At 67.6% G+C, this 20,730-nt stretch overlaps 1 protein-coding gene across 1 annotated transcript in view; it reads left to right on the forward strand.

Moving 5' to 3' along the window:
- The window catches only part of TMEM104 (transmembrane protein 104), a 42,292-nt gene extending 26,665 nt beyond the window's left edge, over nt 1-15,627 (forward strand). Inside the window, exons 9-10 of the mRNA XM_045837516.1 lie at nt 7,047-7,140; nt 14,742-15,627. Coding sequence (XP_045693472.1) covers nt 7,047-7,140; nt 14,742-15,502 — 855 coding nt within the window. The 3' untranslated portion in view covers nt 15,503-15,627. The remainder of the gene's footprint in view (nt 1-7,046; nt 7,141-14,741) is intronic.
- Nucleotides 15,628-20,730: the final 5,103 nt, after the last annotated feature.

Below are 20,730 nucleotides of genomic sequence, written 5' to 3' on the forward strand. Positions count from 1 at the left end.
CAGGCTCGCTGCAAGGACCTGGACAGCATGTCTCCTTACAGCCCAGCTGGGTGGGCAGGGAGCTGTCCCTGCCTCCCAGAACTTGCAGTTCAAAGGATCACAGTCCCTTTCAGGCCTGCTCCCAGTAGAACAGGGGGGAGTTCCCCCCCTCCCCCAGGGGAGGCAGGAGAGCCCCAGGGCCACTACCACGCTTGTCCTCAGAGAGGCCCTGCTCCCTGGGGAGGCCAGCCCCGCCCCACAGCAGGAGGCCCGCCCCAAGGTCAGGAGGCTTTTCCGCCTCTGGAACTGCACTCTTGCAGCCCTACCGACTGCAGTGGATCTGACCGTCGTTTCCCTGCTCCCAGCCCTCTCACGGCTGTTCTCTGGAAGGCCGTGTCTACATGCGCATGGCGTCGTCTGCTCCCGTCTCATTCCGGAAGCTTCTCTCTCCGCGCTGCCCACCCTCGCTGGCCACCACCCTCCGGAGACGCTGGGCTCCTTCCCAGCTCCACGGCCCTCGCCTGCCCTTCCCTCCCTCGAGTCCAGCGAGCACGTGCTCACTCCGGACTGAGCTCGGGCCCCCGGCCCCGAGACTCCTGCAGCCCACGCTCCCCCCACCCTGGCCCCTGCCGTGGCCGCTCCTGGGGCTTCCCCACGCACATTGCCCTCCAGCTGCTCTGCCTCACCGCCGAGGGCAGGGCTCCGTCTGCAGCCGGCGCGGGGCCTCACACGGGGGCCTGCTCCGAGACAGTGGGGTGAACGAGGCCACCCTCAGGTGGGCCACCGCCACTGGGCAAGTCCCTCCCTCAGCCTGAGAGCTGCTCACCACAGCTGGCGGCCCCCCACGCCAGCCAGGGAGTCTCCCCGCCCAGCTGGCCCCTCCTTTCCCGCCATCCTCTGCGCCTCACTGCAGGGCTGAAGCTACTCCTCAGCCAGGGCTCAGGGACTCCTGTCTTCGGGGCGGAGGGTGGAGGGGAGCCACCAGAGCAGGCCCTGCGATTTCTCGCCATCTCTGGAGCCTGGAGTGCGAGCAAGTGAGGTACCAGGGCGGTGCCGGCCCCAGAGTCAGGCCTGCTCCTCCCGGCGGAGCCCCCACGCCCCTCAGCCTCACACACGCACCCTCGGTCTGCGCCAGCTCCTCGGCCTAGGGTCTTAAAGCCCGCCTAGTTCAAGGTCAAGCCTCCCTCTTTCCACCTGGGCACGGGGTGTGGGCTTCATCTCCCTCTTTCATTCCGTGAGCGGCCAGGCTGTCCTTTATAAACCCCGGTGGCTCATAGTCGCGGAGTCAGTGACTGTGTGGGTTTTCCACAATATTTATCTTTCCCCCCAAACCACAAAGGTTGCAGCTTTGGCATCAGATCCTTGGGCGTCTGCCCACCATCGGGTGCCATCTGGCCCTTCAGCTGAAACGGAGAACATAGGCACGCGGTCTTGTCCAATAAGAGGGCGAGGGGGGTGGCAGCCATGCCAGGCTGACGCCGCTGGCCCGGCCCGGCCCGGCCCGGCCCCCAAGGGGGTGGAGGGGGGTGGAGGGGGGTGGAGGGGGAGTGGAGGGACTCCTCCTCCAGGGCAAACTCCAGCGGGGTAGTGAAGGGCCCCCAGAGGGACTGGGCCTGGATACGGAACCCCGAGTCCTGGTCTCACCTGCGTCTTAGCGGTTAGGAGATGTTGGACAAGTTACTTGATGCCCCTCAAGTTTGGTCTTCTAAAACGGAGACAGTAATCCACAGGGCATCAGGGCTAAAAAGAGATCTTAGGTGGAGGATCTCTCAGGTCGAGTCTGGGCACAGGGGGCGCTCAGTGCTGTCGGTTCCCAGGCCATTCTCCCAGCCTCTCTCCTCCCTGGCCCCGGGCATGGCCTCCTGCTGGTGGCCCCGTCTTCTGGGGGGGGGGGGTGGGGCGGGAGCCCCGGCCCACCAGGTCCCTGGGGCAGCGTCGGGTGACAGGCCGCACACAGCCTCCCCATGTGTGGAGTCTCCCCAACACCCTGCTCCCGGGCTCCCGGGAACCCCATCCCCGGTATTTTCCCGGTTTGCTGAGGGTTCGCTGCACCAGCCCGTCCACCTCTGTGCCGGGAAGCTGCGTCAGGGGCTCAGCGCCCTCCCCTCCCCCGCCCGGGGGCTCGGTGTCCTGTGGCAGCCAGAGGCCCACCTGTCCGTGAGAGCCGGTGACATCACCTGTCTCCGCAGTCCCTCACGCAGCACGGGCCGACCCTGGGACGCGAGCGGACCCAGCTCTGCCGAAGGGCGCCACGAGACAGCCCTCGGGCTCACCGAGTCGGCCTCTGCGCGCGAGGAGCGCGCACCTGTGAGACAACACCCAGGCCTTAGCGCCCCACGCTTATCTTTCGGCCTCACCTGACTCTCTCAACCTCTGAACACACTCAGGAGGCCTCTCCCGCGCACGTCCCAGGTGAGGGGTGGGGAGGGAGCAGGGGAGGCCCAGGGGCCCACGCCAGGGTCGCGCACTCTGAGCTGGGGGTGCTGGGCGGACAAGCCTCCCGGCCCTGAAGCCGGTGGCCCCCTTGCTGCCCCCCCCCCCCCACGCCTCAGAGCTCCCCTCCTCCTGGTGGCTGGCGCCCGAGATGTTGTCACTCGAGTCGGGAAGATGAAAGCTCCCCAACCAGAATGCTCGGAGCCACTCGAGAAACAAAAATAGAACCCTTGAACGCTCCTTCGACCGCACCTCAAGGTCGCGTGCAAGTGCAGTTCCCTGCAGGGTGGGCTCCCACGGAGTCCCGTTAACCCCGCTGACTCTTTGCCGCCCCCGCCCCCGCCCTGGGGACAGCCCTTCCCTCCTCCACCAGAGGGGCCTCCAGGGCCAGTCCCCAAGCCTGCTGCCCCCGTGTGTCTGCAGGTAGCCCCGAGGGGCCTGTGTAGGGGGTCGTCAGGTGACACGCGCCATGCGACCTTCTGAGACCTGTCGCTCCGCCACCCCTGCCGGGTAGCAGAGAGACCCCTGGCCCCCAGCCCGGAGGAAGGAGGGAGGCGGTGCTAAGCAGATCTTTTCCATTGAAGCCCCGGGAACTGGCGGGCGACGGGGAGGCTGGCGCCCGGGTCCGTGGCTCCCGGGAGCCCCATCTCGCCACGCCGGGAGCCACGGGCAAACAAGCCCCCAGCCCCTTGTCTCTGCAGGGAGACCCATGAGCCGGCACCCCGAGAACTGGCCGTCCGGCAAGTCACTGGCCCTCGGGGGAAGGGGACACGGCAGCACTGGCTTGGTGCCTCGCTGGCCGCCGCTGGCTTCGTGACCACTGGGCTTCTGTCCCTGTGGGGTGGGGACAGCCCAGGGCTGCCGGGCTGGGGGCTCGGGGGGCGCCGTCCTCAGCAGCAAGGCTGAGAACTCGGCTGGAACCAGACCGTGGGCCCCCCAGGCTGAGTCCTCTCTGCAGCAGTGAGTCCTTGAGTGTCCGCCAGAGGCGGCGTGGCTAACCGGGGCTGAGCGTGTGGGGACGGCGCTGGCGCCAGCAGGTCTGGGCCTCGGAGGGAGAGGGCAGGGGCGGATTCCCAGGGGACCGTCCGCCGCTGCCCCAGCCCCTTGCCTCCTGGGTTCCTCTTCTTCTGGGTGTCCGTTCCTCCGTTAACCCCGTGTCCCCGCCGGACAGGGTCGGGAGTGCCGGCGCCGCGCCCCCGTTTCTGTGGCTGCCGTGCCAGCGGGCAGACACCAGCCCGGGGCGTGAGGGAGGAGTCGGGGAGGGTGGGGAGTCTGGAGCCGGAGCGACCGGAGGTGGCTGGTGCACTCAACCCACTCGGGGATGCAGGACGAGAGGCGGCCTGGTGAGCCTCAGGCCCCGAGTGACACCTGCAGTGCCCGCGGGACACCAGCGGGGCCGAGGCTGAGCACTGCGGCAACACCCCAGGGACACGCGCCACTGTGTGCCCCTTGAGTCCGCAGGGCTGCGGGGGGCCTTGGGTGCACGTCTAACCCCCCACCCTCCACCCCACCCCGGGCAGGTCTGTCTCCGGCGTTCTTCCTGGTGACCAGTTCTGAAGATTTCATCAGAACCCAAAGTAGTGCTTGTTCTTTCTTTCTTTTCTTTCTTTCTTCCTTTTCTTTTTCTTAAAGAAACACATTTGGCTGTGGCGCTGGGCGCCCCTGACTCTGCCGTGGGCTGGGTCAGGAGAGTCCTTGAACAGAGACTGCTACTTGATCAATGGCATTTGGGGGCTGGAACACGGCTCAGGAGCCAGCTCATTTATAATGCCATACAGGCTAGACAGGAAGGCCCAAGAGGATTGGCTGTCTCTGGGCTTTTTCCTTTTTGGAGATGGGAAGGGAGAACAGAAGGGGCCACGCTGGGCTGTCCTGCGTTCAGAGGTGAGCTCTGTCCGCGCTGGACCAGTGGGACACGGGCTGTCTGGTCTCCTGCGCCCCCCCCTTACTTCCCGGAGACCTGGGGCCCCCGCGGCATGGCAGCCCGTGCCGCCGCCGCGGCTCCTCTGTCCCCTCCCGGCCCAGATGCCGGCCCTGCGGTCGCCCAGCCCGGCTCTGACTAATCGCAGAGGACACCTGTTCCGTAACGGGCCCCAGCTGGCGCGGCGCGTCTCGGTCTGGGCGCCCTCCGCGCCGAGCCGCGGCCCCCGTGCGGCGGCCCCCGTGCGGCGGTCTGCGTGTGTCCCTCTGACTTGGCGGCCCTGCGCCCTCCCGAGCTGGGGGGCGGCCAGTCTGTGGTCCTGGGCGGCGTTGAAAGAAAAAGAAACCACATCCCAGCTGCCGTCCAGCCGTGGGTGTCTCAGCTGTTGACCGAACGAACGATTCTCCCGAAAGAGCCCTGCACTGCCTGTCCCCGCTCGGGGGGCAGGCCTGTTGCCCCCAGACCCAAACGGCACAGCGCCAGGCCGGGGTGGCCCCTCCCCCAAAGAGCGCCCCTCCACTCTCCTCCCCGTCACGGGGCCGGCGCCTCCCGGACAGCTGTCTCTCGGCCTCCTGGAGATGCGCCTGCCGGACCCGGCCTCTCTGCACAGAGGGTGCCCTGGTGGGCTGGGGCCCCGTCCGACGGGGTTTCATAAAAGGGGCTCTTGCGATGTGGGGTCTTGATCAACACCCACTGTGCGGGAGGCTGAAGGTGGCTTTGGGGTCCGAGGGAGGGATCCCGGGGGGAAGGCAGGGCCCCCCTGCCTGTGCGGCTGCCTCTGCTCTGCCCCCGTTTGGAACTCGATGGAGACCAGTCTGTGGCCTTCCAAGAGGAGAGCTGACCTCCCCCGGAAGCCCCCGCCCTGGGGACGCCCAGCACCCACGGCGGCCAGAGCGCCGTGTGCTCAGCAAGAGGCATCGCAGGTCGGAGGGCCCCGGGTGCACCGGGAGCCCCAATCTGGTCCGGCCACGGGTACGTGGAAACTTCTGCGGCCGGTGGCTTTGTGTGTGTCCTTCCCCACGACGGCTCCCTCCCCCGTCCGTCAGAGGGAGACCCTGCAGCGGAAGGTCCCCCTGAAGCAGTAATTTTCCGGAGTGACTTGCCGAAGCTGCTGCCCACGGACTCGCTCTGGCAAGAGGGGGCGAGTCTGCGCCTTCCCGGGTCCCCAGCCCCCCTCCCTGGGCCCGAGGGGACCGCTGAGGGCCTCCCCGGTCACCCGCGGCCTGATGGGGGCGCCTCTCCCCGCACCCTGAGCAGAAGCAGGTCGGGGTATGGGAGCCCAGCACGGAGCCCCCCCCAGAAGTCTCCCAGCCCTGGCGAGGGCCCGGCCTCCCCACCCCGGCTAATTAGAGCCTTCTCCTTAAGCCGGGGCTTTAGTCTTCCCTGTCGCTCATTCTCGCAGTGATAATGGACTTGGATAAGGGGTCACAGCCTCTGCCTCCTCCTGCTCTCCTTGCCATGGGGGTGGGGGCGGGCCGGGCTCAGCCCCCCTCTGGCGGGGCTCCTGCCTGTCACAGGGCAGCCGGCTGGCCGCCAGACCCAGCAGCTGTGAGATGTTCACCCCCCACCCGCCCCCACCATCGCAGGACCAGGGCGGCCCCCCCAGGGCGGGCCCCGCCCCCCACAGCGGGGCTCCCCAGCCGGCTGCGGGCTGCCGGGTCTCTGGTGAGTGCCATTAGCGGTAACGCGATAAAGCGGCTCCGTGTGCATGGTAATCAGGCCTGATGCTTCCGCTGCTTCCGAGTGGCAGATTGGAAATGGTGCCATCGCGGCGAGGCCTGCCAGCCAGCAGCGGCGCGCGTCACGCCTGCGCTCCCTGGGCGCCCAGGTCGGCGTGGCGGCCCCAGCCTCCCCCCCGCCTCCGTCTTTTTCAGAGAGGAGGTTCGATTCCCCACAGACCAGTTTTCTAAGACAGGCCTTCAGTTTGTTTGTTTTTTTTGAAGTAAACACTCTCCCCTGTTCATTCTCCAAAGAGAAAGAGACCCGAGGTGCTGGCAGCCCCTGCTCCTCGGGCTGGAGCCCCAGCCCCACCCCCAGACTTGCCACGCCCACTTTTCCGGGTGCGGGCCCTTCTCTTCCTGGCACGGGGCAGTTCTCTGAGGGGTTTGCCCTGGGAGACACTGGCGCTGCTGGGTCCCTGCTTCCCCGTCTCTTGAAGCTTAAAACATCGCTCATGAGCGACACCCTGGTGGGCCCCTCCCCCTGGACCCTGCAGAACGGTGCCCCGGGCCTGCGCTGCTCTCAGGGCCCCTGCGTCCCCTCCTCCCCGTGTCCTTCCCAGTGAGCCGCCGCCGGGGCTCAAGGCACGCCTGCAGCCTCTCCAGACCCTCACCTTCCTGCCGCCTGCGCCCGGTCCGTGCGCGTGCCCCGCTGTGAGTCCTCAGTGTGTGCGGAAGAGAAGTGTGACGTCCCCAGCACGCCCCCTGGGGCTTGCTTGTCCGGAAACCCCTTTCCAGGGGTCTCAGGACAGGAGGTGTGAGGAGCGGCCACGAGGTGTGGCTCCATATCCCTGTTGCGGCTGTGACCCTAGAAACTTGGAGCGGACGCTGTCAGACCCCGGGGCGGGTGGGGGGCGCCTGCGCCAGGCCAGGTGCACCCCTGGCTTAGAACCGGCCGGCCCTGGGCAGAGGCCGCGTGGAGCGTGGTTCCACCCCCTACACACACACGACGTGCCGCCGGTCTGTGTCCCCTCACCCCTGTTCTTGTCACCCAGGCTGTCTTCACCCTCCTCCTGGGACCCTTCACCTTCTTCGACGTCCAGAAGACCAAGTACCTGCAGATCCTGACCTCCCTGATGAGGTGGATCGGTGAGTCGCCGCCCCCTGGCCCCCTCGTCGGCCCTCCCGGAGACAGGCAGGCGGGCTCGTGGCCCTCGCTGGGATGGGGTGCGGGTTTCTGTGGGCTCCCGGGGCCCGGGGAGGGCGGGGGCCCTGCCTGCCTTTTCACTGGGAAGGGGGTTTCATCATGGAAAAGCAGCGTGGCCTCAGGAGGGAGCCGGGAGCACCAGGCACCCCGACGAGGCTGCCCGCTGCGGGAGGGACCGAGGTCCGCCCACTGGATGAGTGCAGGCCGTCCGAGAGTCTCTCCTCTGGCCCAGGCTCGCCCCAGGGGACTCTTCTGGAACTGCGGAGGCCGTGGGCACCGCAGCCCTGCTCGTCCTCTCGTCTGCACCAGGCTGTCAGCTCGCGGCGAGCTCCCTTTTCCTGTTGTGGCCGTGCCCCCGTGACCCTCCACCTCTCCACCCCTCTCCCCTCTCCCATCCGAGGGCCCAGCCCGGGCGGCAGCCAGCCGGTCGCTCAGGGCGGCCGTAAGCTGGCCGGGGTTCTAGGAAGGCAAAAGGGAAAATAAGCACCAAGGGGGCCAGAAAATCATAGTCGTGCTGAGCCGGAAACGTCCTCCTGCTTAATTAGGGTTTGTGCGGCCATCTGTTGCAGCGAGGCGGGGGGGCCCGCGCGGCCCCCACCCCCCGCCCCCCGAGCTCCAGGCGCCCTGAGGCTGCCCCCCCCGCCCCCACTTTCTCCACGCCGTCCGTCCCTGCAGCGTCAGCCCCGGAGCCCCTCAAGCCGCCAGGATGGGGTCGAGAGGGTCGGACGGCCTTTTCGAAGAGCCACTCGTCCCGGGAAATGTCTGGACACGGGTGCCGGGCGCCAGTGTTGACTCATTTCTGTTGCTCCCCGAGTAAGTTCTGGGGAGACCAGGCCGGTGGACGGGGTGACTCGGTTTGCAGATGCCCCTGACTGCACGTGCGCAGTGATGGTGTCCGACCGCCGTCGGGCAGGGGACCCTTGGTCAGGCCTCGGCGGGCTTCCTGGCCACCCAGCCGCGCCCCTCGCCTCCCCCCACCCTCGGCTGCGTCTTGCCAGCCCTCCCACTGCACCTCCTCCCTTGTTCGCTTCCTCGGGAGGGGCAGTGTTTACTCCAGAGGTGCCCCGGCCGGCCGGCCTGCCCCCGCCAGGTCCCTCGTCCGGCAGCAGTGAAGGCAGGACCCCAGGGGGGCAACCGCGCAGATAAAGGGTGGCCGAGTGGGAAGCACCGGCAGCACAGTGCCCAGCGCAGGTGGGCAGCCACCTGTTAGCCACGGTGCGCTCGCCACCATTGCCCTCTCCCTTGGGGAGGCCGAGAGATCAGGGACGTGGCCCAGGCCACCCCCAGAGAGAGCTGTGGCGCCGGCGTCCCGGTGAGACCGGTTGCTCTGTGCAGCCCCCTCTGCCCTGTGCCTGCCCCGGCCCCCACCCCACCGCCTCTGGGGGGGCCTGGGCCCGAGGGGCAGAGAAGCAGGCCCCTCGCACGGCGGTGCTGGGGGCTTCCTCCGTAGCTCCTGGCCCTCCCACTGTCAGTGGTCAGCAGGCCGGGGGCACTCAGAGAGACACAGCCAGAAGTCCTGTGCCGCGCGCCTCTGGGCCCAGCCGCCGTGGCTGCAGAGCCCAAGCCCTGAGCTGCTCATACAGTGACCATGGACCGTTCACCCCAGGACACCGGCAGGGGGTGTCATTACTTTACCCCTAGTACCAGCAGGCAACCCCCCCCCAGTTGGGGACACCCCGCAGAGCAACCAGCTGGCTCCGCTGGGGACGCCCCATTTGGCATTACCAAAACACCAGCTCCCTCTAACGAACTCTGCTCCGGAGGCGGCGGCCCCCCTCAGCCGGGGCCTGGGCTCCCCGATTGTGTATTCAGAGCAGCCGCCGCGCACACTGCTCCTGTCTCCTCGCGCCTCTCAAAGTGGGTCAGGCACGTCCTCTCCGCGCGAGCGTCCGTGGATAAACTTGACCCTGCCTCGGGAAGTTTCTCAGCCCTCCTCTCCCTGCCCTCCCCAGCGGTGCCCCAGATCTGTGTTCTGGACCGCACTGGGGGGGAGAGGCGGAACTCAGTGGTGGGGGCCCCAGTGGCAGAAGGTCCCCAGGAGGAGACTGTCGCCTGGTGGGGAGCATAAGGGCCCTCTGGTTTCACCCGTCCCCAGGATTAGCCGTGGCCGCTTGGCTGACTCCCCCGCAGGCCCGTGCCTGATCTCAGCAGCGTGTCCCCGGGTGGGAGCGCCCCGCTCTGTCGCCACCAGCAGCCAGGGGTCTCCTGTGCCTGGGCCATCTGTCCACACGCTGCTGCTTCCGACTGCCAGCTCGGTGCACGAGTCCCTCCACAGCCGCTCCCTCGCCGGGGGCTTCTCAGAGGCCGGGAAGGACCCCTACTCAAAGTGGAGGTTCCTTGGCCAGCGCTGTGCTCTGCGCCTGCCCGCCCGCCCTCCAGGCCACTATCCAGGGCTCTCCTGGGCCGTTAGGCATCCCTTTTGGTCTTGACTTATCCTTGGTTTTGTAAAAGTTCTCTCTGCAAACGCAGAGGTCGGTGTAAAGTAGAGGAACCCAGGGTTTCTAGCTGAAGTCTCTAAGGTGGTAAAGCGGACACTTAACTGCAGTCTGCAGGAGAGCCAGCCTCGACCCACAAACAACCCCTTCCCTCCACAGCAGGCCTGGCCCCGAGCAAAGGCCACGCCCTGTCGCCGGCCGCGCTCCTCAGAGCAGCCTTTGTGGTCAGCGCTCTGCTCCTCGTGCTGCTGAGATGGGCGCCGACCTGGCCGTCGAGGGGTCTCCCGCTAGCGCCCCCACCCCGGGCAGTGGGCGGCCACGCTGCCTGGACAGTCACAAGGCAGGGGCCGACCGGCCGCGGTGACAGGGCTGCCTCTGCAGAGCTGGGCTCTGCACAGGCTGGGGAACCTTAGCCGCACGGCCGTCAGGCAGCCACGTGCGTCTGCACAGCCGGGAGGCCCGTGGCAACGCGAGCTCAGGAACTGACATTCTGTCCAGGGGAGTCCAGGCCCGCTGCTCACAGCGCCACCTTCCCGGACCCCCCGCCCCGGACCCCCCGCCCCGGCCCCTCCGCCTCCCGGCCCTGCTCCGCTTTCCGGCGGCAGCTCAGGAGCCGTCTTAGCGCAGGCGGACTCAACAGCACCACGGGCCGGGTGGCCTGCGCAGCAGAAGCTGACGTTCTCACGGTGCTGGGAGCTGGGAGCTGGGAGCCCAGGATCGAGGTGCCGTCAGGGCTGGTCTCTGGTGACGCCTCTTTTTCTGGCTTTTCCACCGCTGCCTTCCCGCTGCGTCTGCACGTGGCCTGTGCTCCGTGGGCGCAGGGAGAGGGCGGCTGGCGACTCTTCCTCCTCTCGTGAGAGCGCTGGTGGCACCAGATTAGGGCCCCCCTTAGGGCCTCGAGGCACCTTTCTTCCCTCCCATGCGCCCCATCCCCAGGCACAGTCACGCTGGGGGGCAGGGCTTCCACGGAAGAAGAATTGTGGGGGGACAGTCCGAGACAAGAGGAGAAGGCCAACAGGCTTCCGGAAAGGTGACAGTTTCCAATCTCCGGGGAGACGAGTCCGCCGGCAGCAGAGGCCCCGCAGCTCAGCTGTCCGGGCAGTTCCAGACGGGGCCGGCTCTGACAGCCCAGGGGCGGGAAATGGAGACCCTTCTGCCCCGACGCCACTTGCCACGGCGGGAACAGTGCAGGCTGAGGAGGCCAGAACTCCTGACTTCGTGCATCAGGCTTGATTGCGCCAGGGACTCCATGCCAGGCCGGCCCGTCACCATCGACCCCTCCCCCGACACACTTGGGAGCGGGAGGGCTCTGCGCCGAGGCCGTGGGGAGAAGTCATGTAGAACCTCAGTCCGGTCACCGGACTCTTTAAACATCTCTCCTCTGCCTCCCTGGTGAGGACAAGCAGGAGAAGGAAGACAGAGCTGGAACGCTCCAGAAGCCACAGGGCCGACCCAGCACGGGATTAGCTTTAAATCCCGCCCCCCCTCAGCAGAAACCCCAGTGATTCTCTCTGGGGAGTTGTTACCACAGGCGAGACCAGCGATCACAGTGTCTTGCAGGCCTGAGACAGGAACCCTGACCCGGGACCAAGGAGCTGTGGGGGGCACGCACACCCGTGCAGGGGGCTTTCCCCAGAGGGACCCCCCCACCAGCCAGAGCCCGAGTGGGCCCTGCCCTCCTGGGAAGTGAAATGAGCCCCCTCCCCGACCCACGGTCTGTGCTCCGACGGGAGGGTGGTGGTGGGGAAGGACAAAGCGACTGAGCCCCAAGGAGCCCAAACAGAATCCTTTTTCCTTGTGGCTTAGCCAGAGTCCCCCCAGGTGACAGTGAGGGGGACAGCTGGGCCTTGTGTGACATTAGGGGCAGCAAGAGGAGCCGAGGGTTCCTCTGGCTCACGGAGCAGAGTCAGCAGCCCGTCCGGGGTCCTCCTCGCCTCACCCCCACCCCAGTCCTCGGAGCTGATGTCTGACCCTCATCTGCCACACGGGTTCTGTCCCCTGAGCACGGCCCGTGAGGGTCAGGAAGCAGCCGAGGCCACCCTGCCGCCAGGGGACCGCAGGCCCCGGTCCCTGGGGTAGCAGGGAGCTTGCCGCTCTGTCCACCCCCGTGCCTGGCCACCTCCCGCACAGCCTCGGCCGGGTGGGTGGCCGAGCCCTGCTCCCAGGGCGCTTCCTGGCGGCGGCTGTCACTCGCGGCCTGTCGGCTCCATCTTCATTTGCCATCAGAGCTAACGAGCTCTCAGAACAGCCCTGTCCCAGGGACGGGGCGATCAGTCTCGAAGACGGCTGCTGAACTCTGCCCCTGGAACAGCCAGCGGGGGAGGGGCTGGGGCAGTGGGCAGCAGTGGGGGTGGGGACTCAGTCCTCTAGGCCCGGGAGCCCCCAAGGTCGGAGCCACTGGCCCGGGCTCCTGCTTCCTTCCCTCCCCCGCCCCCACCCCTCCGTGGCAGCGCTGTGTCGGGATGTCCCTGGTTTTTCTTGAACTTGCCAACTTGGGGGCCACGTCGGGGCGTCTCCCCTTTCCTGTTCACCCCCGACAGCAGCCCGGCACTGCCCCGTGTCCTCACCGGGGGGGGGGGGTGCCTGAAGGGCCCACGGCTCCCACGTGTCCTGCCCTCTCTCGAGGCTGGCGAGGGCGTACTGGGGCCCCTTTCTAACGCTCCTGGAACTGCCTCCTGGGAGCTCCTGGAACTGCCTCCCCGGAGCCCCTGGCATCCGGCCAGGGAAGGGAGATCCGGCTGTTGGACACAGGCCTGTTGGTTTTGGAAGCAGACTTGTTTGGTTAAGAACGTGAGGTCGGTGAGTGATGTAGGTGGCAGTGTTGCTCGCTGGAGACAGTGACAGCTACGGGATGGTGACGTACATCTTTCTCACCGCCCACAGGGGACCCCCGTGAGCAGGCGCCCGTTTCTGGGTGGGGAGGGGGGCGTGCTTTCAAGATCCGTCGCGTGGCTTTGGAAGCCTGCTCGGTGAGCCGGTTTATTCACAAGCGGCAGAGCCCCGGTCCCGGCTGCCCGGACGGCTCAGGAGCCAGCTTCCGTCTGCGCTTCTCACGCCCTCTCGGAGACCGGGGGCTGAGGAGGAGGACGAGCCGAGAGGCTGGGGCCAGCACCCCGGCCGCGGAGAGCGGTGAGCGGGAGCCGCTGGCCTCCCAGCAGCCGGCTGCCCCCCGCCCGCTCTCACACTCGCTGCCCCCGGGGCCGGGGCCAAGGCCCGCGGGACACCCAGCGGGTTTCTCCGCTTGCTTATTCCGAGTCCACGCCAGCCTTGGCCCCGGCCGGGAGCAGCACCAGGTCACGAGGGGACGCCCCGGTAGGGGCACAGCAGGATCCGAGTCTTGCCTTCCAGCGGCTGTCCCCTCTGCCCTGACCCCGGCGCCCTGCCTCTGGTGACAGAACTGTCAGCTGCAGCCTCTTGAATGCTAATCACCAGGCAGCCCCAGTGCCCCCCCCACCCCACTCTTCCCTCTGCAGCCACCCCACCCGCTCAGCTCCGCCGAGTAACCCTTTCTGGCCTGAGGCAGACTCCTTGCCTTTCCCGGGTCCTGGGCATCCTGAGGAGCAGGGAGGCCCCACTGGGTGACCTGTCACACGTACCCCAGCCCCCGAGAGAGTGAAGCCAGAGGCAGCTCCTGGGCTGTGACCTCAAGGAGGGAAGGGTGTCCATGCTTTCCCCTTCGCTGACCAGGGCTGGCAAGATTGGGTCGTCCCTGGGCGGCAGGATTCGAGGGGCCCTCGGTGTCAGGGTGTCGGGAGCGGCAGGGGCAGGGCGGTCTCAGAGTCAGAGGCATGCCACCCCCTTTATGGACGGCGTCCACAGGCCCGCACCCTCACCCCGCCTCTCCCCCCGGCCCCGGCAGCCTCGGGCAGCCCGGACTAGACGCAGCGGGTGGCGTTCCCACCGGCCCACTTCCACGTGTCGCTGCGGGAAGGCGGGCTGCCCTCCTGTGAGTCCCAGGAGAAGGGCTCGGGGCTGTGATGGGGCCTGAAGGCACAGCGAGGAGACCCCAGCCCCCCCACACACCCAGGAGGAGTCCTGTGTCTCAGCAGGGCCAGCCCACTACCCCTCGATGTCTGTGTCACCCACCCAGAAGTGGCAAGTGTCACTGCGGGCTCTACCTGAGATGTTGGGGCATGGCCACGAGGGGCTCCCGGGTCTGCCCTGAACAGAGACAGCCGTGGTTTGTGGACCACAGCACTGGGGACAGGGACACCGGTGGTCCCCGTGTGTGCAGAGTGGCTAATGGTGGCAGCTCTGGGTCGTCTGGGTGGCAGATTTGAGAAGCCAGAGAGACCCGGCGAGTCCCCTCTGTCCTCAGGGAGCTCAGGTCCTGGAGCACCTACAGGCGGGCTGAGGCAGGGGTCGGGGGAGGCCCTTGGGGGCTGCTGTGAGACGCTGCAGGGCAGCCAGCCTGGACCCCGCCCCCTCCTCAGCAGGCCCCGGCCCCAGCCACTTTGGGTCCGCGAGCCACAGGCCCAGGAGAACAGCCTCCTGCCACATGCCCGCCGGCTCTGCCTCCGGGGCCGTTCTTCCCCCGGTGGCCACCGGCGCCGCCCGCTCCGCTCAGGGCTGCCAGCGCTCCCAAGCGCCCTCGGGTGCCCTTGGCCCGGGAAGACAGCTCCTCCCAAACGCCCTGTGCCCTCCATCCCCCCAGACCCCAGACACACATTTTTAAAGCAAGGGAGAGCGCAAATGAGTCCTGCCCGAGGACAGCTCCCCGGCAGGAAGCCGACAGGCCCCCCCACCCCCAGAGAGCCCCCAGGGCTGGCAGGGGAGCGGGCCGTGCCTGGTCCAGAGTGTGTGCCCATCCCTCGGAGGAGACAGTGCGGCCACCCTCCTGTCCTGCTCAGGCCCCCCCCCCACCCCCAGAAACACATTCCCTTCTCTGCTGGTGTGGGGACGGGTGTGGCAAACTGGACAGAGGGAGGGACACATGGGGCATTCACAAGAGCAATAGCCACTGCGGACCTGCCCCGGGGTGTGACCATTGGGGGCACAGGAACTGAGCTGGAGCGGGCTCCCCTTCCTGGGTGGGCGCCCCAGACCAGACGCTGCCCCCGATGGCCGCGCTGCTGCCCCCTGCTGGCTGACGCCTGTCTCGTTTGCAGCCTTCGCCGTCATGATCGTGCTCGCCCTGGTCCGCATCGGGCGCGGGCGCGGGGAGGGGCGCCCGCCGCTGGCCGACCTCTCCGGCGTCCGGAACCTGTTCGGCGTGTGCGTGTACTCCTTCATGTGCCAGCACTCCCTGCCGTCCCTCGTCACGCCCGTGTCCTCCAAGCGCCACCTCACGCGCCTGGTCTTCCTGGACTACGTGCTGATCCTCTGCTTCTACGGCCTCCTCTCCTTCACCGCCATCTTCTGCTTCCGCGGCGACAGGCTCCTGGACATGTACACCCTCAACTTCGCGGGCTGCGACGTGGTGGGCGTGGCCGCCGTGCGCTTCTTCCTGGGCCTCTTCCCGGTCTTCACCATCAGCACCAACTTCCCCATCATCGCCGTGACCCTGCGCAACAACTGGAAGACCCTCTTCCACCGCGAGGGGGGCACGTACCCCTGGGTCGTGGACCGCGTGGTGTTCCCCGTCATCACGCTGGTGCCCCCGGTGCTGGTGGCCTTCTGCACCCACGACCTGGAGTCTCTGGTGGGCATCACGGGGGCCTACGCGGGCACCGGCATCCAGTACGTCACCCCCGCCTTCCTGGTGTACTGCTGCCGCAAGGACGCCGCGCTGGCCTTCGGCCTGGGGACGGTCAACAAGCACAGGTCGCCCTTCCACCACACCTTCTGGGTGGGCTTTGTGCTGCTCTGGGCTTTCTCCTGCTTCTTCTTCGTCACCGCCAACATCGTGCTCAGCGAGACCAAGCTCTGAGGGCAGGCGCGTCTGCTGACCCGGGGGGTGGGGCCAGCCGGGCCCCACCCTGTCCCTCCGCCCCCAGAGCCTGTGTCTGGTTGCCTCCCTGGGCTCCATGGGCGGGCAAGGCCGGGCTCTTGGCGGGGCGGGGCGGGGGGGGGGGGGCCTTCGGTGGGGGATCCTGTCCCCGCCCGGGCTTCCTGCCGCACAGCCTGCCCCTGTCCCGGTCTCCAGGCCACCCCATCCCGGGTCTCCCGTCCAGGGCTGCCCCCAGCCTGGCGAGCCGCACACGGGCACTGGGCACCCCCCAGGTTCCAGGACGGGTTCCCGGATCCGACCAGTCTGCTGTACGCACACGCCCGCCGCCCAGCCCCCGGGGCGGGTCCCTCTCCCCGAGCGGTAGAGATGCAGCGCTGGCACTGCCACTATTTATACTAGTCACGGTACCCCTCCCCCCTGGCATCTCCCGCGTCCTTGCCTGCGAACTCCGCTCCACCGGAAGCTGCCGCCTGGGGGTGGCTCCCAGGCCCTAGCCCCCGCCCCGCCGGGCCGCCCTCCCGCCTGGCGTGGTGCAGCCTAGGGCTCTGGCCCAGCCTGCCGCAGTGGCGGCAGCAGCAGCGACGAGAGCAGGGGGGCACTAATCCGCACCGCGGTCCCCGCACCAGGACTTCGAGGGCCCTGCTCTGGGCACCGGCTCCGTTCCGGGCTGAGCTCGCGATGACTCAGGGGCAGCCCTTCCACGGGCACCGCAGCTCGCGCCCTGGCTTAGAGCCTGGAGCTCACGCCCCCCACGGGAGTCCTCTGCTGTCGGGCAGCCCTGCTGGGGCTCTCAGGGCCGCCTGCCGTGCGGGGCGCAGGAGCGGTGGCCACTAAAGGGGAGCCACACCCCTCGCCACTGCAGCGAGTCAAAAGTGCCCTCGTGGGCACGTGGCAGCGAGCGGCCTTCTGGTCCCCGCCCCGTAGGAGGTCAGGCCCACCCTCTGTCCCTGCGCCAACACTAAGCGTGGCTCCCTGTCCAGCCAGGCCGTGGGGCTCCGTGTTCACACACTTCCTGTCCCTTGGGCGCCATGGGGTGAGGTGGGGCACTGGCCACCATGCCCCAGGGAAAAGGGCCAGGTCCTGCCCACCTCGCCAGCCCTCCGAGACCCCCTCCCCATCACGCACGCACCGTCGGGGCGGCCTTCCTTGGAAACGGGTGACTGACGGACTCCGAGTTTCCAATGTGCCTTCTCCCTCAGGGCCTGGGGCTCGTTCCCGCCCCGGCCCGGCGCCTGGCCCCAGCCGGCCCGGAGCCCAGAGCAGCGCGGCCGGGAGCCGCCTCTCTGGGGTGGGATCTCGGGCCCCTGCCCCTTTCTCCCTTGATTCCAGTGCCTTGCTGACCCCTCAGTAGGAACCCTCCGCAGCCTCCCTTCGCACGGCATCCGCTTCCTGCCGTGGACAGAGCGGCCGAGCCGGGCCCCCTGGGGCCCGAGGTGGTCTCGGGAGGGCAGAGGGGCAGGTGGGACTTGCAGGAACATGGGGCGTCCACAGAATGCACTTCCCCCGCCTGTGGCCCCAGCCGCCCCAGCCTGTGAGAGCCTTGTGTCATACTTGGCCACGATCCGCTTTCTCACTGAGGTCACACATTTGCAGTTCTCACCTTGGCCCTGGGTGTCATCATTTTCCATTTACCGGAGAAACGGACGCCCCTTCTCCCCCTGCCACGCGGCTTCTTCCCAGGAGGCCGACCCGAGGCGGGCAGAGCAGCGGGGGGCTCTGAGGTGCAGCAGCCCTGCGGCTCCGGCCCTCCCTGGAGCCGCCCCGCTGTTCACTGAAAACTCAATTAAAACATCTGTACTTACCTTTCTCCAATCACGTTCCCTTTTGCTTAAGGACAAAGCAAATTAAATCATCCCGCTTCCCCAGGCTCCAAACCAAATTTCAGGTGTGAGTTTATTAGCGCCGTCAAGCCCAGGTTGATTTATGCGCCAGCGGAGCCCCAGCGGGGTCTGGCGGCTGCCACCCCCTCCGAGCCGGGCAGCCCCGGGCCTGGAGGGAAGTGGCCCCGGGTGAGCACCTCCCTGGCGGCAGCCGGCGTGCCCCACTGCCACTGTCTGGTTCCCGTGCGCCTCCGTGTCTGTCCACCAGCTGTCCCACTGGAGGTCAGAGGGGTCGCCCAAAGAGAACCACGGGGCTTGGGGTCTGGCGGGGAGGATGCGTCGCAGGTGGTGCTGGCTCACCCTGCGGGTCCAGCACATCTGTCTGTCTTTACACCTGCTTGGCGAGGGGGGCAGCTGGGTCACGGTCTCCATTTCATGGAGGGGCCCCGGGGGAGCGGTGGTGGGAAGGCAGAGGAGGACGGCAGCCCGGCCTGGCCCAGGTGCAAGCTTCGCTGTGGAGGAGGATGAAGACGGCAGCCTCCGCCCGACACCATCTGCCCACACAGCCCCAGACTGGCCCCGAGGTCAAGCCAGGTCAAGGTGGGAGGCAGCACGCTGTGCCCCGTCCCCTGTAAGAGCGCTGGAGCTGCGTGCCAGCAGCTCCTGCCTCTTCCCTGCCCGGACACCAGGGAGGCAGCTTCCGGCTTAGGGATGGGGCAGATGGCAGGTAACAGGCTGGGAGGCACGGCTGAGCGGTGGGAGATGGGCAGTGGGCGCCGCGCCAGGCCCTTAGCTGCACAGCTGTTCGCACCGCGTGGGGGCCGGGAGCTGCCTCAGCAACAGGCTGCGGCTGAAGTCACAGAGGTGGGGAGGATGGGCCGCCCCCAGCTCCCAGGAAGCCAGCCCGAGGGGGAGGACCGGGCAGTGCCAGGCTCCAGGTCCGGGAGGCCATGGACCTGACTGGTTGGACGCCAGACCTGACTGGGGACTGGGTCCTGAGCAGGACTGATGCCTGGCTCGGCCAGGCTGACGGCCCCTGAAAAGCCAGCTCTACTGAGACCCAGACCCAGGGCTGCGGGGAGGAGCTTTGCCACCCCTACTCCCTGGGGCCCTGGCTTGTGGCGTTGATTGGGGAACGGGAGAAGTGACATCAGAGTGCCTGAGGTATGCCAGGCACAGCGCTGGGCACTCTGCGTGCGGGCCTTGGTGGCACACGTGGGGCTCGGCAGTGTGCACCTAGAAGGGGGACCTGCCCTGTGCTGAGGCTGGCTCCCTCGCCCCACACCAGCCGTAGCTGCCCTGCCGGCCACGGAGCCCCGAGCTCACTGAGGGCCCCTGGTTCGGGGCCCCAGGCACCTCACTGGTTTCATAGGCTCCTAGGCACGTGTCTTCTCATAGCAGCTGCCTGCTGTGGTTCGGAAACGGAAATGAACCTTCAGGATCTGGAGAGCTGCTCTACTTCCCCAGCCCCCCAGGAAACTTACAGACAGCCGTCCCCATCCAAAGAGCCAGACTGTAGCCAGGTGTCCTGGCCAAGGACATCATGCCCACTCTGCTCTGAGCTCTGCGCCCCCTCCCCCCATGCACACCTGCTCCCAGGGAGTAGGGGATGTGCCCACGGGCCCCTCCTCCTCTGTCCCACAAAAACAACAAACCAGCAGCATTAGGGCGTCCTGTCTGGGCGGGCTTAGCTTGCTCTTCGCCACACCGGCCCTGGTCCATGGTGGCTGGACATCCACGGCCTCTCTGACACAGCCAGCCCCCTCTCTCCTGCCAGGCTCTGTCCCCTCCCCCTGATACTGCAGAGCCCTTCCTCAGCGCCCCCGCAGAAGGGCAGGCGTGCCAGGCCTCCGAGCAGGGCGCGGGGAAGCCAGGCCCGGCCAGCTCTGACCCTGCAGGAGGCGTCCTGCCTGCCCCTACTTCCCCTAAGGCTCACTTGTCCCCAGAATCCGTTCCTAGAGAAGGAGCGAGGCAGCCAGAGCCTGGCCCCGGGAGCAGGATTGGCCTGTCCTTGGAGCCAGCCAGCAGGTGGCTCAGCTCCACATTTGGCTTTTAATTATCTTTCCAGTTCTTGGTTATTAATGATCTTGGGCAATGAGCGGAGAACGGCCCGGGCCTCGTGACTCCGTGCAGCCTCCGCTGCCGCGGCACCTGCCACCCAGAGCTGCGCTCAGACCCACGGAGGATGCGGGGTCAGGGGCTAGAGGCCAACAGTAAACCCTCTCGCCACCCATGGCTGCGGCCGACTTCAAGGGTCCAGGGTGCTGGCCTCCAGCACTCACCTAGACTTGACCTCACCCCAAGAGACAGAGGCCGCTCTGCCTCCGCCAACCCTGGACCTGGATCTGTGAAACTCCATGGGGCAGAGAACACGAAATTGACAGCAGTGGCCCACGCCGCCCACGCCGAGGGCAGTCAGGCTCTCCAGCCAAAAATGGGAGGGTGTTAGCAATATCCCACACTCTACCACCTCAGCGCTAAACACCAAACAAAAATTCCCAGTTATGGCCCGATCCCAGCCGCGGAGCCTTTGGGGACGGAGGAGGGGACCCGTGGGGAGGCCTGTGGGAAAGGACACTGGCTGCCCTCCCCCGCCCCTCCCCCCAGTAATGGACCTCACTGCTGCCCTGCCCCACCGGCCTCGTCCAGGACAGCAGGCCCGCGGGCTTCCCGTGCTCTGCAGTGGAGAAAGGGCCTGGCGGCAGCGACCCCACTCACAGAAACGGATGGATGGGTGGATGAGCACATGCTTGCCAGCTCGCTCCACAGCCATTGTGGGAGCTTAATGTGACCGCAGATGTGGAAACAGCGAAGACTGTAAGCGAGAGCCCTCAGGTCCAGGGCTGACGGCATGTGACAGGGGAAGGAGGTAGGGCTGGCAGCGCAGGGCTGAGACTGGGGGCCGATTCCCCGGCCCCGTTCCCGAGGAGGCCCCCGCACCAGTGAGGCCGGGCTGGGCCTGACCCAGAAAGCCACTTGTGCAGGGGGGCGTTCAGGGCCTGCACACCCACCACGGACAGAGTGCAGCAGCTGGCCAGGGCCCAGGAAAGCCCAGCGGACTCCCCACAACAGATCTCCCCTTGCCGTTGCCGCCATGACACCGCCAGCAGGCCCCCAGCAGGACGGGACACCCACGGCCCCAGGCCCCAGCCTCCCTTCTCAAGGAGACTGAAGGATGAACTGCACCCGTCACCAACAGAGCCCCCTCGCTGAGCACGTTTGTCACGTCCGTCCGGCACCAGGGTGAGCGGGCGCCGGCTCTGAATACCAAGTGGCTTCTGCCGCTGGAGCGCTCTCTCAGGCTCACCTCCCAGACGCTCGCCCGGAGGGAGCCACCCGCCTGCTCCAGGCAGGCAGACGCCCTCCTGCCCGGGGTATTCCCATGAT

The sequence above is a fragment of the Phyllostomus hastatus genome, unplaced genomic scaffold (genome assembly GCF_019186645.2).
Source record: "Phyllostomus hastatus isolate PE091 unplaced genomic scaffold, TTU_PhHast_1.1 phas_contig_210, whole genome shotgun sequence".
In the NCBI taxonomy this organism is placed as follows: Eukaryota; Metazoa; Chordata; class Mammalia; order Chiroptera; family Phyllostomidae; genus Phyllostomus; species Phyllostomus hastatus.